The 14,395-nt window shown below is 39.5% G+C and overlaps 1 protein-coding gene across 1 annotated transcript; it reads left to right on the forward strand.

The window, feature by feature from the left end:
* Positions 1-2,078: 2,078 nt before the first annotated feature.
* On the forward strand, positions 2,079-13,661 carry LOC127956335 (C-type mannose receptor 2). The gene is made up of 4 exons (XM_052554173.1): positions 2,079-2,118; positions 3,241-3,618; positions 12,770-13,111; positions 13,185-13,661. The coding sequence occupies exons 1-4, from the start codon at positions 2,079-2,081 to the stop codon at positions 13,547-13,549; spliced, it is 1,125 nt and encodes a 374-aa protein (XP_052410133.1). The 3' UTR covers positions 13,550-13,661.
* Positions 13,662-14,395: the final 734 nt, after the last annotated feature.

The raw sequence follows: 14,395 nt of genomic DNA on the forward strand, positions 1-14,395 counted from the left end.
CCTCCTAACCACACATCCTAATTGTGACATCCTGGAAACAATGCTTGCAGTGTCAACTCGATGCATTGAAGAACGAACTCTATCCCACTGTACCCGATGACCTTGTGCTCTCAGCAGACCCATCATCATTCTGTAACCTGCATTCGGATTGCTTGTGTGGATTGTTGCCACAAGTGAGTCTAGCTCTGCATCTGCAATGTTGCTGTAGGTTGCCTTCACAGATAATCCCCATTCCACCATGCGTCTATGAATTGTAAACTTGGACACCCCTAGCAACCTTGCAATACATGTCACAGGCAATCCTAATGTAAGCAGTTGGGATACAGAGTCTTCAGAAATCAAAATCCGTGGACGGCCATTTTTTCCTCTCTCTTGGGAAACCATGATGTGTGGATCCATGTTAGTATTTCTTATGGCTATCTGGTGTACTTGATAAAGTGCATCATACAGTTCATCTGGAATGGGTATCTGATTTGAGATGGCACTAAAAATGACCAGCTCCTGAGAACACGTAAATTCTAAGAAGTCCATGTCAAGAGGAATGCGTTCCAGCCAAAGTGACAGACGTGTGTAAAGCCGTTGTAATAAATGGTTCAACAACAATTCCTGCAAGATGATATGAATATATCAATAATAATAAAAAAAATGTAAATCCTTCAATTCATCTATCATCTAACAATGCTTTTTATGTAGTATTAAGCTTTAGTATTTTCAATAGGTAAAGGCATGGGGAGCTAGTAAAATGATCACATCGCGGCAATCTGGAATACTTCATTATAACCAAATAATGTGTAATAAACAGCATGTAACATCATAATCAATTGGCCATTGTCTCAAAATAAACCCCATTTAGTGTGATAACATGGTGACACTTCGCGTTGGCGTTCTTATCACCTTCTCGTCATTTATTACGTTAACGTTACATCAAAGAAAATGCTTAAAATAATGAATTATGTTGAGCATTTACACCCACATTTAAACAAATGGCAAAAAGTTATTTTTGTGTGGATAGTAGTCGTCATCAGTGATACATATCAGTCAAGGAAAACATAATAATGATTTGATTTTTGAAACTGTCTTAATTTATTAAAAATAAAAACCTACCCTGGGATTGTTTGATGCCTCCATCGTGATGACAGACTGCTACTGACCGCCAAACGGCGCGAATCGCGATCTGCTCTATGAGGTGACGTCATCGCATACATAAAAACGTCCCATTTCATTGGCTCCAACCAATAAACTGTTTTTTTTTTTTTTTAGTGCAATATAAAATCCCGTCAGGATATTTAATGAAAATATTGTCCAAGTGTTTTAAAAATGAAGCATACATATGCATAAAAATGTTTTTTTTTCAGCATGACAAGTCGCACTGGCTGGCGTTGTTCATTGGTCAGGCATCGACCAATAAAACGGATTCAATCACCCCCCCAACCCCCCTCCCCTCCCCGTGTTCTCTCGCGTCTGCGTTTACAAGTGCACAAGTCAGTTTTGCAACAGGAGTATCGCAAAAAGAGTAGCAAAAGTCAAAGCGCCAGGAATTGAACTTGTACTGCCAGATCTGAGAGGTTGTAAGCACCGACTTGAGGTTGTACAGCGAAACTGAAGTAAAGTGCAAAATACACACATTTGTGTCTGTCATTTTGTACATGTGAATGACATTTTACAGATTTGTAACTTTTAATCTGCAAGTTCAGCTTTAAAACAGGGGTGTTTTGATCATTGTCTGTGTGTGCAAATCGAAAGATTCAGCTTTTCACATCAGGGTCGTGAGTGTAAATTTCAATTTACAAATACATATATTAATATGACAAGTTCTCAAATTCCAACTTACAACCTCTCGAGTTTTGCAACTGATTTACCTCCATATATGTTATTGTGTTATTACAGAACAATTCTACACAGCCCTACCAATGCAGATAACAAATACACTTCCTCTTGCTGGCAGAAATTATTCTTATTACAAACAAATGCATTGTTTGTTTGTTTATTAAAATGCAAATAAAACTAGAGAATATACAAATTCTTCCCAGCATCAAACAGAGATAGATAGAGCATCAGACCACACAATCTCATCAGGAATGGACCTGGACACAGTGTTCGTCTCGCTTCTGCTCACAGGTACACATGTGTGCCCTTACAAACAAGTTCTGGGTCTGTTTCTGCATTCATTTGATAAAAATACAAGTATAAAATGTAAAATATTATTAACATGAAAACAGCTGTTTTCTGTGTGAATCTGTGTTAAAGTGTAATGTATTTCTGTGATGCTCCGCTGTATTTTCAGCATCATTCCTCCAGTCTTCAGTGTCACATGATCTTCAGAAATCATGAAAATATGATGATTTACTGCTCAAGAAACATTTCTGATTATTATCAATGTTGAACACAGTTGTGCTGCTCAATATTTCTGTGGAAACTGTGATGCATTTTATTTTTCAGGATTCACAGATGAACAGAAAGTTCAGAAGAACAGCTTTTATTTGAAATAGAAATCTTTTGTAACATTATAAATGTCTTTATTGTCACTTTTGATCAGTTGAACTCATCCTTAATGCAGTGGTCTCAAACTCATGGTGTGTTTAAGTCTTGTCAGATAGATCGTATTTAAGAGCAAAGTCGTAATTACAGGTGGGGAACCCTTCTGTAAACCCTGAGTTTGGGGTCTGAGTAGGAGGATGTTCACTGAGAAAACATGCAGGGAATGCAGCATCTATATTGATGGAAAATGTGTTAAAATTACTGAATTGTGTGTAGTTATATATTTACATCTAAAAGATGCTTCACTCACTCAAATATTCTCCAGTCCTGAGAGTGAATTTAGAACTACTCTCTCTCTATTCCATCATGAGTACTTCACCGGTCGAGGACAGTCAGAAAAGAGTTACTGAACAATCGCCAATCAATAAAGAAAAATATAAAGATTGCGCTATCATTTTCTTCATCATGTCTTAGAAGGACAGTTATAAATTGTATGCAGATATGGTACGAAGTCACCAAAGTGACTCGAATGCACCAGACATCAGAATTAAATCCAGGTTTGACAGGAGGACTTGAATGCAGCATAAGTTCCTGGAAGGCCACAGCGCTGCAGAGTTCAGCTCCAACACTAACTAAACACACCTGAACAAGTGCATCCAGGGAGCTAGAGGGAGATGTTGGAGCTAAACTCTGCAGGACTGTGGGCCTCCAGGATCTAAGTTTGAGACCACTGACGAGTGTATGAAACCTTGCCCTCCACAGCTGTCTTCAGCTCATCAGCTCCCCGTCAGTATGAGTTTGTTCAGATGAAGATGAACTGCACTGATGCTCAGAGATACAGCCGTGAGAACTACACTGATCTGGCCTCCATTGACAACAGCGCAGACGTGACCGAGCTGCTGAAGAGGGTGAACGAATCTGCTGATTATGCCATCTGGATCGGGCTGATGGAGACCCTCAGGAGTGAATGGAAGTGGTCTCTGGGAGACCCTGTGCTTTACGCTGCTCATGATTCACTGTATCGCAACTGGGCATCGAATCAGACGACCAATGGTGTGAATTACTGTGCTTATATGAGTCGGGACGGACTGTGGAGTAATGACAGCTGTAATAGCCAAAGGTTTTTCGTCTGCTACAGTGGTGAGTCAATCACACACAACAGAAAAGATTTGGAAAACTTTTTCAGCACTGTAACAATCCACTTTTCCTGACAGGTAGCATTGAATGAATTAAATCAGGGGTTCCCAACCCTGCTCCTGGCGATTGACTGTCTGGCAAAGTTTAGCTCCAATCCTACTCAAACACACCTGAAGCAACTAATTAAGGTATTCAGGCTCACTTAAAAATTAAAGGCAGGTGTGTTTGATTAGGGTTGGAGACAAACTTTGCAGGGCAGTCAATCGCCAGGGCCCAGTTTTTCAAAATGTTTAATCCGGATAAAATTGATCCGGATTTAGTAATCCTTTTTTTGCGTTCCGTGATCACGTAATCCATCTTACTTTTGGAGCCAGTTTTTTAAAGCAGCATCGTATTGGATCAATCTGATCTGGATAGGAACTTTTCAGGATCACCAAATCTGGATAACCAGGTCTCAGGAAATCACAATGTAGAACTATAGATGTGTAAAGAGCAACAAATAGATAGCCAGTGTGGGGTCAATATAAGTTTATTTTTATTTGAAATGAAAACCCAGACATTTAAAAAAACAAGAAAAACCCCACCCCATCCTCTTCCAGCAGTCCGCTCATCTGAGACGTACAACACAAACACTGTACATTGAGGATATTTATAACAAGTATCAAGTATAGATGTATTGAATAAAAAAAAGACTTAATGTAAAACAATATTTTTGATTGTGATGAATATATATATCAATTAGTGACAGAATAAAATGTATTGTTTTTGGTCAGTTTTGACAGCTGTTTGGGGGATTATTTTATGAGGCCAAACTCTTTCTAATTTGCTGTAGGCCTATACTGAAAGGCTGAATACGTTAAACATACCTAATCACTGTAGCCTGACGGATGAACACATGAAATTAAAACCTTATGAATAAATAGGATATCATGTAAGATATTATTAGTTTTCATTACATTTTGGCCATGAAATCCACGCTGAATCCACCCTTCTGATAGGATCAGTTTAATCCAGATTTTTTGGATCAAAGTGATCCAAATCCTACAAAAAAGTTCTCAAAAACCCAAAGTAAAGGTTTGATCCGGATCAAAACCAAGATTGGATTATGTGATCTAATCCGATTATTTAATCCGTTTTTTCTTTTGAAAAACACATTTTCAAGATTTGATCCAATCCGTTATCCAAAATCCTACTGGATTACTTTTGAAAAACCGGGCCCAGGAGCAGGGTTGGGCACCCCTGAATTAAATGAATTCTTTGAATTGTATATAAGAAAATTATCAGTGCAGTGCAAACATTTGTTTGTGATCAGTAATTTAGCTAACTAAGAATAGTCCCATTATTGTGACTGAGCTACACCATATGGGGAAAGATATGAGGACGTCTCGGACAGGGACTTTGAAGCATGTTTGAATAGGTGTGGTGGATTGTCGACTCATGTTTGTGTTTGACAGCCTACATCCTTCACAGATTAACACTGCTGTGATTTAGGTTAAAAATGCATAAATACTCAGTACAAAACAAATGATCTGAAACAACAGACAAAGGCAGTGATGTGGAAGTAGGCATTGATCTTAGTTTAGTTACACTATTACATCCTACAGTGGCACTTTCACAGTCTGATGTTTTGGCTTAAGTATAAGCTGTTTTTAGGCTACCAAGAAAGTTTTGATTTCTGACACATAAAGGATGTTTTTATAGTACAGTGACCACTTATATGCCAAAATATCAAGAGAATTTAGATTTCTAAGTTCATGACTTGTAACAATCCCCATATCTGCCGTGGTTTCATCACTCTGTCTCCGCTCCACCAGTAAGCTGGTGTGTGGTGGGCGTCCTGGAGCATCATCAGGTGGATGCTGCACACTGGTGGTGGATGAGGAGATACTTTCTTCCACACTTTTTCCTTCCACTCAACTTTCTGTTAACATGCTTGGATACAGCACTCTGTGAACGGCAGCAGGGGCGGGTCTACGTGGTGGCCAGGGGTGGCACCGGCCCCCCCTGAAATTCGATTGGCCACCCCAGGTGCCCCCCCTATAAGATGTCTTGTGATTGGTTCATTTTATGGCCAATCATTTTATAGAATCTACTGAAGTTAGCGATTCAAAGAAGTGCAGCGTTGTCAGAAGACACTAATGATGGGAAGTTCGGATCATTATACTGACTCGGACTTTTGAGTCGCGTTCAGCAAAATGAACGAAGCTTTTTTCGAGTAATTTCGTTCATTTTAGCAAAATGTAATTAAAATGTTACGTGTTACTTCCCCAACACATCTAGTAACGTTACTAAAGCAAACGATGATCACACTACAAACAATACAAAACTAAAATGCTATAAAGATACAGAAAAGATTAATTAATTATTTACCTGGGTCTTCAGTCTGTGATTAACTCTTGTCTGACAAGTCTTCGGGTTCAAATCATTCCTTAATCACGTGACAGATCCATGCGCTATTTCTGACATTTCTGTCACTGTTTTTGTTACTGTTTCTTCCGGATCTGTGGTGTTATTATTTTATAAATAAATAAAACCTTGTTATAAATAAAATATTGATTAATTTGTATTTTTGACTGTCTATCAGTAAATAAACACTAGGCTATATAATAATATAATAATCCAAGTATTTATAGCCTAGTTTATTTTTTAATCCAATTTTGAGTTTGCTGGTATAATAAATGTTTTTCCTAGGCAGACTTGACAAATTGGTCTAATATATACATAAACATAAAACAAAGAGCTGGTAGGTAACCTTTATGTATGTTTTAATATGTTTGTATGGTTTTCTCAGATCAACCCCGTCAGGCTCTGCTCGCGTTGGTCGTGGTTGATTTCAATCGAATGTTCAGTCAACGTTTAATAAAACACAATAAAAGTAAAATACGCTGGCCAACATCAAACAATAAACAGTCATGGTGATTTGCATATTTTGTTTCCGTTTATTTTGGGACAGTGACCACATAGCAAGATTGCACCAAATAACAATATGCACAGAATGTTCCATAATAATACTTGTTAATGCATGGGAGTCAGTCAGTCAGTTAGTCAGTTAGATAGTCAGGCCTAACTTAGTCATTTACACGTGAAATGACGTGGATGCATTCTGTGCATTTCATGCACAATTGACATTTTTTTTTTAGATTGAGAATAACAGACACACATAAGGGTTTCTTTTGAAGGCAGGGAAGAAGTAAAGTTATAGGGAGTTTCTTTCAAAGAAAAAAATAAATTATTTATTCTCAAATTTAATACATACAGGGATGACTAAAAACTAAATTAATAAAAATGTGCTTTATTACTGCATTTGTTTACAAGTAACTTTATTCAAGTTAATACATAATAAAATTAATAGGATTTACGTAATATACTGTAGAATTTAGCTTTTTTTTAATTATTTTTGGTCACTGGCGGCCACCCCATTTGGAGGCAGTGACCCAGCATGGCCCCCCCACTGAAAATTCTCTAGACACGCCCCTGAACAGCAGCTTCTTTGGCAATGAATGTTTGTGGCTCCTTGTGAAGGGTGTCAATGATTGTCTTCTGGATATCTGTCTGGGTCACTGTCTGTTGACCTGTTGGTGTCGCTGTTGGACAGTGTTTTCTCTACTTCCTGTTGGCCTTCTGTAGCTAATCATAGCTCCATGTAGCTGTTTTTATTTTATATTTTTTCTCTATAATCTTTCTTACTATCACTGTTTGTTTGTTTTTTTAATTGTAAAATATAACTTAATTCACACCATATTTCTGATATTACCGATCAATCTTATCAGATTAACTTTGACCTTCACTCTTCCGTGACTGCAGTACACCTGCAAAGCGTTAGCACTCGTTAGCTTGTCATTAGCGTTTTCTTTTCTCCTCTCCTCTCCTCTCTCACGCTGCAGTTTTTCATAAGTTCATCAAACAACCGCAGTAAGAATATTTCATCAAGCACGGTGAGTAATGGCTTCTCCTACAATTGTTATTTGCACCTCTTGCCACATGTACAGTTTATCTATCTCTGTCGCTGATGAGGGATTCAAATGTGATAAATGCAGGGAAACAGTTAGGCTGACAGAGAAGATTTCAGAATTAGAGACACGCATCCAAACTTTAATCGAGGACAGTAAGAATGTTAGGGCTCTAGATATGGCTTTGGATGCGTCTAGCTCAGGGATTCCTGTACATTGTCCGGTTCCAGCAGAGCCCCTGCAGCAGGGCAACTGGGTGACGGTGAGGCAGCGTAGTCGTGGGTCAAAACACCGCTCTTCTGTTCCGATCAAAACATTAAACAGGTTCTCCCCACTCAGTGATGCACCCACTGAGAAACCTGATGAAAGTGCTCTAGTTATTGGTGATTCTATTGTACGGAACGTGAATATAGAGACACCAGCCACCATAGTCAAATGTTTACCGGGAGCCAGAGCGCCTGACATCTTGGCAAATTTAAAAGTGCTGGCTAATGCTAAACGTAAATACAGTAAGATTGTTATTCATGCCGGCGCTAATGATGTTCGACTTCACCAGTCGGAGATCACTAAAAATAACTTTAAAGAGGTGTGTGAACTTGCAAGCACGATGTCAGACACTGTAATATGCTCTGGTCCCCTCCCTGCTTACCGTGGTGACGAGATGCATAGCAGATTGTCATCACTCAATGGCTGGATGTCTAAGTGGTGCCCACAGAATAACATAGGTTATATAGACAATTGGACGAGCTTTTGGGGCAGACCTGACCTGTTTAAAAGAGATGGTCTTCATCCCTCCTGGGGTGGCGCCACTCTTCTGTCTAGAAATATGGCACATAGTCTTAGTGTTTATACTTGACTAACTGGGGCCCAGGTCAGGAAGCAGACAGACTGGCTAAACCGACCGTCTGCTAGCTGCCTCCCGTCACAGAGGACAGTTAATTCTCAGCACATAGAGACTCTTTCACCTAGATATCACACTATAGAGACTGTGTCTGTTCCCCAAACTAGAAAATACAAAAAACGTCCAAACCAAGTTAAGGTTAACAATTTAATTGAGGTTCAACAAATAAAAAACAAATGCAATATGGATAAACAAATGATAAAGATTGGCTTATTGAATATCAGATCCATTTCTACGAAAACACTTTTTGTAAATAATATGATAACTGATCATAATATAGATGTGCTCTGCTTGACAGAAACCTGGCTAAAACCTGATGATTACATTATTTTAAATGAGTCCACCCCCCAAGATTATTGTTATAAACACGAGCCGCGTCTAAAAGGCAAAGGGGGAGGTGTTGCTTCAATTTATAATAACGTTTTCAGGATTTCTCAGAGGGCAGGCTTCAAGTATAACTCGTTTGAAGTAATGGTGCTTCATATAACATTATCCAGAGAAACCAATGTTAATGATAAATCCCCTGTTATGTTTGTACTGGCTACTGTATACAGGCCACCAGGGCACCATACAGACTTTATTAAAGAGTTTGGTGATTTTACATCCGAGTTAGTTCTGGCTGCAGATAAAGTCTTAATAGTTGGTGATTTTAATATCCATGTCGATAATGAAAAAGATGTATTGGGATCAGCATTTATAGACATTCTGAACTCTATTGGTGTTAGACAACACGTTTCAGGACCTACTCATTGTCGAAATCATACTCTAGATTTAATACTGTCACATGGAATTGATGTTGATAGTGTTGAAATTATTCAGCCAAGTGATGATATCTCAGATCATTATTTAGTTCTGTGTAAACTTCATATAGCCAAAATTGTAAATTCTACTTCTTGTTACAAGTATCGAAGAACCATCACTTCTACCACAAAAGACTGCTTTTTAAGTTATCTTCCTGATGTATCCGAATTCCTTAGCGTATCCAAAACCTCAGAACAACTTGATGAAGTAACAGAAACTATGGACTCTCTTTTTTCTAGCACTTTAAATACAGTTGCTCCTTTACGCTTAAGAAAGGTTAAGGAAAACAGTTTGACACCATGGTATAATGAGCATACTCGCACCCTAAAGAGAGCAGCCCGAAAAATGGAGCGCAGCTGGAGGAAAACAAAACTAGAGGTATTTCGTATTGCTTGGCGGGAAAGTAGCATATCCTACCAAAAAGCATTAAAAACTGCTAGATCTGATTACTTTTCTTCTCTTTTAGAAGAAAACAAACATAACCCCAGGTATTTATTCAATACAGTGGCTAAATTAACGAAAAATAAAGCCTCAACAAGTGTTGACATTTCCCAACACCACAGCAGTAATGACTTTATGAACTACTTTACTTCTAAAATCGATACTATTAGAGATAAAATTGCAACCATTCAGCCGTCAGCTACAGTATCACATCAGACAGTGCACTATAGACCCCCTGAGGAACAGTTCCACTCATTCTCTACTATAGGAGAGGAAGAATTGTATAAACTTGTTAAATCATCTAAACTTACAACATGTATGTTAGACCCTATACCATCTAAGCTCTTAAAAGAGGTGCTTCCAGAAGTCATAGGTCCTCTTCTGACTATTATTAATTCCTCATTGTTATTAGGACATGTCCCCAAAACCTTCAAACTGGCTGTTATTAAGCCTCTCATAAAAAAGCCACAACTTGACCCCAGAGAACTAGTTAATTATAGACCAATCTCGAATCTCCCTTTTCTGTCCAAGATACTAGAAAAGGTGGTATCCTCACAATTATATTCCTTCTTAGAGAAAAATGGTATATGTGAGGATTTCCAGTCAGGATTTAGACCGTATCATAGTACTGAAACTGCTCTCCTTAGAGTTACAAATGATCTGCTCTTATCATCTGATCGTGGGTGTATCTCTCTATTAGTTTTATTGGATCTTAGTGCTGCGTTTGACACAATTGACCACAACATTCTTTTGCATAGACTTGAACACTTTGTTGGCATCAGTGGAAGTGCATTAGCATGGTTTAAATCGTACTTATATGACCGCCATCAGTTCGTAGCAGTGAATGAAGATGTATCATATCGATCACAAGTGCAGTATGGAGTACCTCAAGGCTCAGTTCTAGGGCCGCTACTCTTCACGCTTTATATGTTACCCTTGGGAGATATCATCAGGAAACATGGTGTTAGCTTTCACTGTTATGCTGATGATACGCAGCTCTATATTTCCTCGCAGCCTGGTGAAACACACCAATTTGAAAAACTAATGGAATGCATAGTCGATATAAAAAATTGGATGACGAGTAATTTCTTACTGCTAAATTCAGAAAAAACAGAGGTGTTAATCATAGGGCCTAAAAACTCTACTTGTAATAACCTAGAACACTGTCTAAGACTTGATGGTTGCTCTGTCAATTCTTCGTCATCAGTTAGGAACCTAGGTGTGCTACTTGATCGCAATCTTTCCTTAGAAAGCCACGTTTCTAGCATTTGTAAAACTGCATTTTTCCATCTCAAAAATATATCTAAATTACGGCCTATGCTCTCAATGTCAAATGCAGAAATGTTAATCCATGCATTTATGACTTCAAGGTTAGACTACTGTAATGCTTTATTGGGTGGTTGTTCTGCACGCTTGGTAAACAAACTACAGCTAGTCCAAAATGCAGCAGCAAGAGTTCTTACTAGAACCAGGAAGTATGACCATATTAGCCCGGTCCTGTCCACACTGCACTGGCTCCCTATCAAACATCGTATAGATTTTAAAATATTGCTTATTACTTATAAAGCCCTGAATGGTTTAGCACCTCAGTATTTGAATGAGCTCCTTTTACATTATACTCCTCTACGTCCGCTACGTTCTCAAAACTCAGGCAATTTGATAATACCTAGAATATCAAAATCAACTGCGGGCGGCAGATCCTTTTCCTATTTGGCGCCTAAACTCTGGAATAACCTACCTAACATTGTTCGGGAGGCAGACACACTCTTGCAGTTTAAATCTAGATTAAAGACCCATCTCTTTAACCTGGCATACACATAACATACTAATATGCTTTTAATATCCAAATCCGTTAAAGGATTTTTAGGCTGCATTAATTAGGTAAACTGGAACCGGAACACTTCACATAACACCGTACTTTCTACATCATTAGAAGAATGGCATCTACGCTAATATTTGTCTGTTTCTCTCTTGTTCCGAGGTCACCGTGGCCACCAGATCCAGTCTGTGTCCAGATCAGAGGGTCACTGCAGTCACCCGGATCCAGTACGTATCCAGACCAGATGGTGGATCAGCACCTAGAAAGGACCTCTACTGACCTGAAAGACAGCGGAGACCAGGACAACTAGAGCCCCAGATACAGATCCCCTGTAAAGACCTTGTCTCAGAGGAGCACCAGGACAAGACCACAGGAAACAGATGATTCTTCTGCACAATCTGACTTTGCTGCAGCCTGGAATTGAACTACTGGTTTCGTCTGGTCAGAGGAGAACTGGCCCCCCAACTGAGCCTGGTTTCTCCCAAGGTTTTTTTCTCCATTCTGTCACCGATGGAGTTTCGGTTCCTTGCCGCTGTCGCCTCTGGCTTGCTTAGTTGGGGTCACTTCATCTACAGCGATATCGTTGACTTGATTGCAAATTAAAACAGACACTATTTCAACTGAACAGAGATGACATCAATGAATTCAATGATGAACTGCCTTTAACTATCATTTTGCATTATTGAGACACTGTTTTCCAAATGAATGTTGTTCAGTGCTTTGGCGCAATGTATTTTGTTTAAAGCACTATATAAATAAAGGTGATTGATTGATTGATTGATTGATCTGTCAGATCAGCAGTCTTCTCCATGATTGTGGAGCCTAGTGAACCAAACTGAGAGACCATTTTGAAGACTCAGGAAACCTTTGCAGGTGTTTTGAGTTGATTAGCCGATTGACATGTCACCATATTCTGATTTGTTGAGATCATAAATTGTTGGGTTTTTGTTAAATCCGAGCCAAAATCATCACAATTAAAAGAACCAAAGACTTAAACTACTTCAGTCTGAGTGCACTGAATTTAATACATGAGTTTCACAATTTGAGTTGAATTACTGAAATAAATTAACTTTTCCTTGACATTCTAATTTGAGAAGCACCTGTATATCTGCTGCAGTGATTTAAATCACTTCAGTTTAGTCGGTTTGCCAAAAAGACAAACTAGCATAGTACCTTTCATCCAAAGGCTGAAAATGAACATTTCTATTGATGCAGTGGTGTTGATTTTCTCTTCACATGCAGACAGCAGTAAAGGATTCATCCTTGTGCGACAGTTGCTGAACTGGAGAAATGCTCAGAGCTTCTGCCGAGCGAATCACACAGATCTGAGCAGCGTGAGGAACTCGAGTGAGAACCAGCAGATTCAACATCTCATGAACACGTCAGGAGTCACTGCTGTCTGGATCGGTCTGTTCAGAGACTCATGGGAATGGTCTGATAAGAGTAACTCCTCGTTTAGATACTGGGCATCCACTGAACCCCATGGCAATGAAGGCGCCACAGTGCTTGTGATGAGTGGAGGGAGAAGGGGACAGTGGGAGGACTGGCCGTGCTATTCAAAATTCACCTTTGTCTGTCACGAAGGTGAGTCGATGCTTGGACTTGTGTTTGTGAAGGAGAAAGCATCATCAACTCAAATCTAAAATGTCTCTTCCAGATCAGTTCATACTCATCAAGCAGAATCTGAGCTGGAGTGAAGCAATGGTGTACTGCAGACAGAACTATGTGGACCTGGTGTCTGTGCCCAGCCCTCAGATCGAGCAGCGGGTGATGAGCGCAGCGAGAAGAGCCTCCACAGCGGCCGTGTGGATGGGTCTGCATCACTACTGCAGCATGAACGTGTGGCTGTGGCTGCTCGGTGAGGTGGTCTGCTATCAGAACTGGGCCGCGGGGAATGGCACCGGACCACAGGACTGCAGCGAGCAGAGAGTCGGAGCCATTCGGTCATCTGGAGACCAGCGCTGGGTCAGCCTTCCTCCGACGCTCAGACTCAACTTCATCTGCACCAACTCTGAGTCTTGAGTGTGTGCTTGCACTGCAAACAATGATGTCTCTTTACAAATACAAATATTTAAACTTTCTTAACCTTAATACCTTCAAATCTTAACCTTTAAACAGCTTTGTGATATTTGTGTTGTGTAGATCTATAATAAAGTGACACACAAGGTTTTGTTGTGAGAGTGCTTAATTGGATCTCAAACGGAAACTCTTTGCCTTTCACGCTGATGATGATTTGCACCGACAGCATGTCATTGATTTTACATGATGTTAGTTCTGTCCGTAATGTTGAGCAGAGCTCATGATTATGCAAATGAGCAGTGACTGTAGGGGCGTGGCCAGTGTAGGTGACTAATGCATCACAGCCCAGCCTAGAAACATCTAAACTTCCTTAATCGTACTCACTCACTCACTCACTGAGCACCGGCTCCCTGACTGCGGGTGTCGCTGTTGGACAGTGTTTTCTCTACTTCCTGTTGGCCTGCTGTAGCTAATCTTAGCTCCGTGTAGCTGTTTTTTTTTCTTCTCTAGAATCTTTATCTTACTATCATTCTGTGTTTTTTAAAGTGATAAAATATAACTTAATTCACACCATATTTCTAAAATTATCAGATTAATTTTGATCGGTCACTTTTATTTTATATCCGTGATTGCAGTACACCTGCATTGTGTTAGCACTCGTTAGCTTGTAATTAGCGTTTTCATTCGAACCTATCACTGTTTTCTTTTCTCCTCTCCTCTCCTCTCTCACGCTGCAGTTTTTCACAAGTTCATCAAACAACCGCAGTAAGAATATTTCATCAAGCACGGTGAGTAATGGCTTCGTCTGCTATCGTTATTTGCACCTCTTGCCACATGTACAGTTTATCT

The sequence above is a fragment of the Carassius gibelio genome, chromosome A3 (assembly GCF_023724105.1).
Source record: "Carassius gibelio isolate Cgi1373 ecotype wild population from Czech Republic chromosome A3, carGib1.2-hapl.c, whole genome shotgun sequence".
NCBI classification, from domain to species: Eukaryota; Metazoa; Chordata; class Actinopteri; order Cypriniformes; family Cyprinidae; genus Carassius; species Carassius gibelio.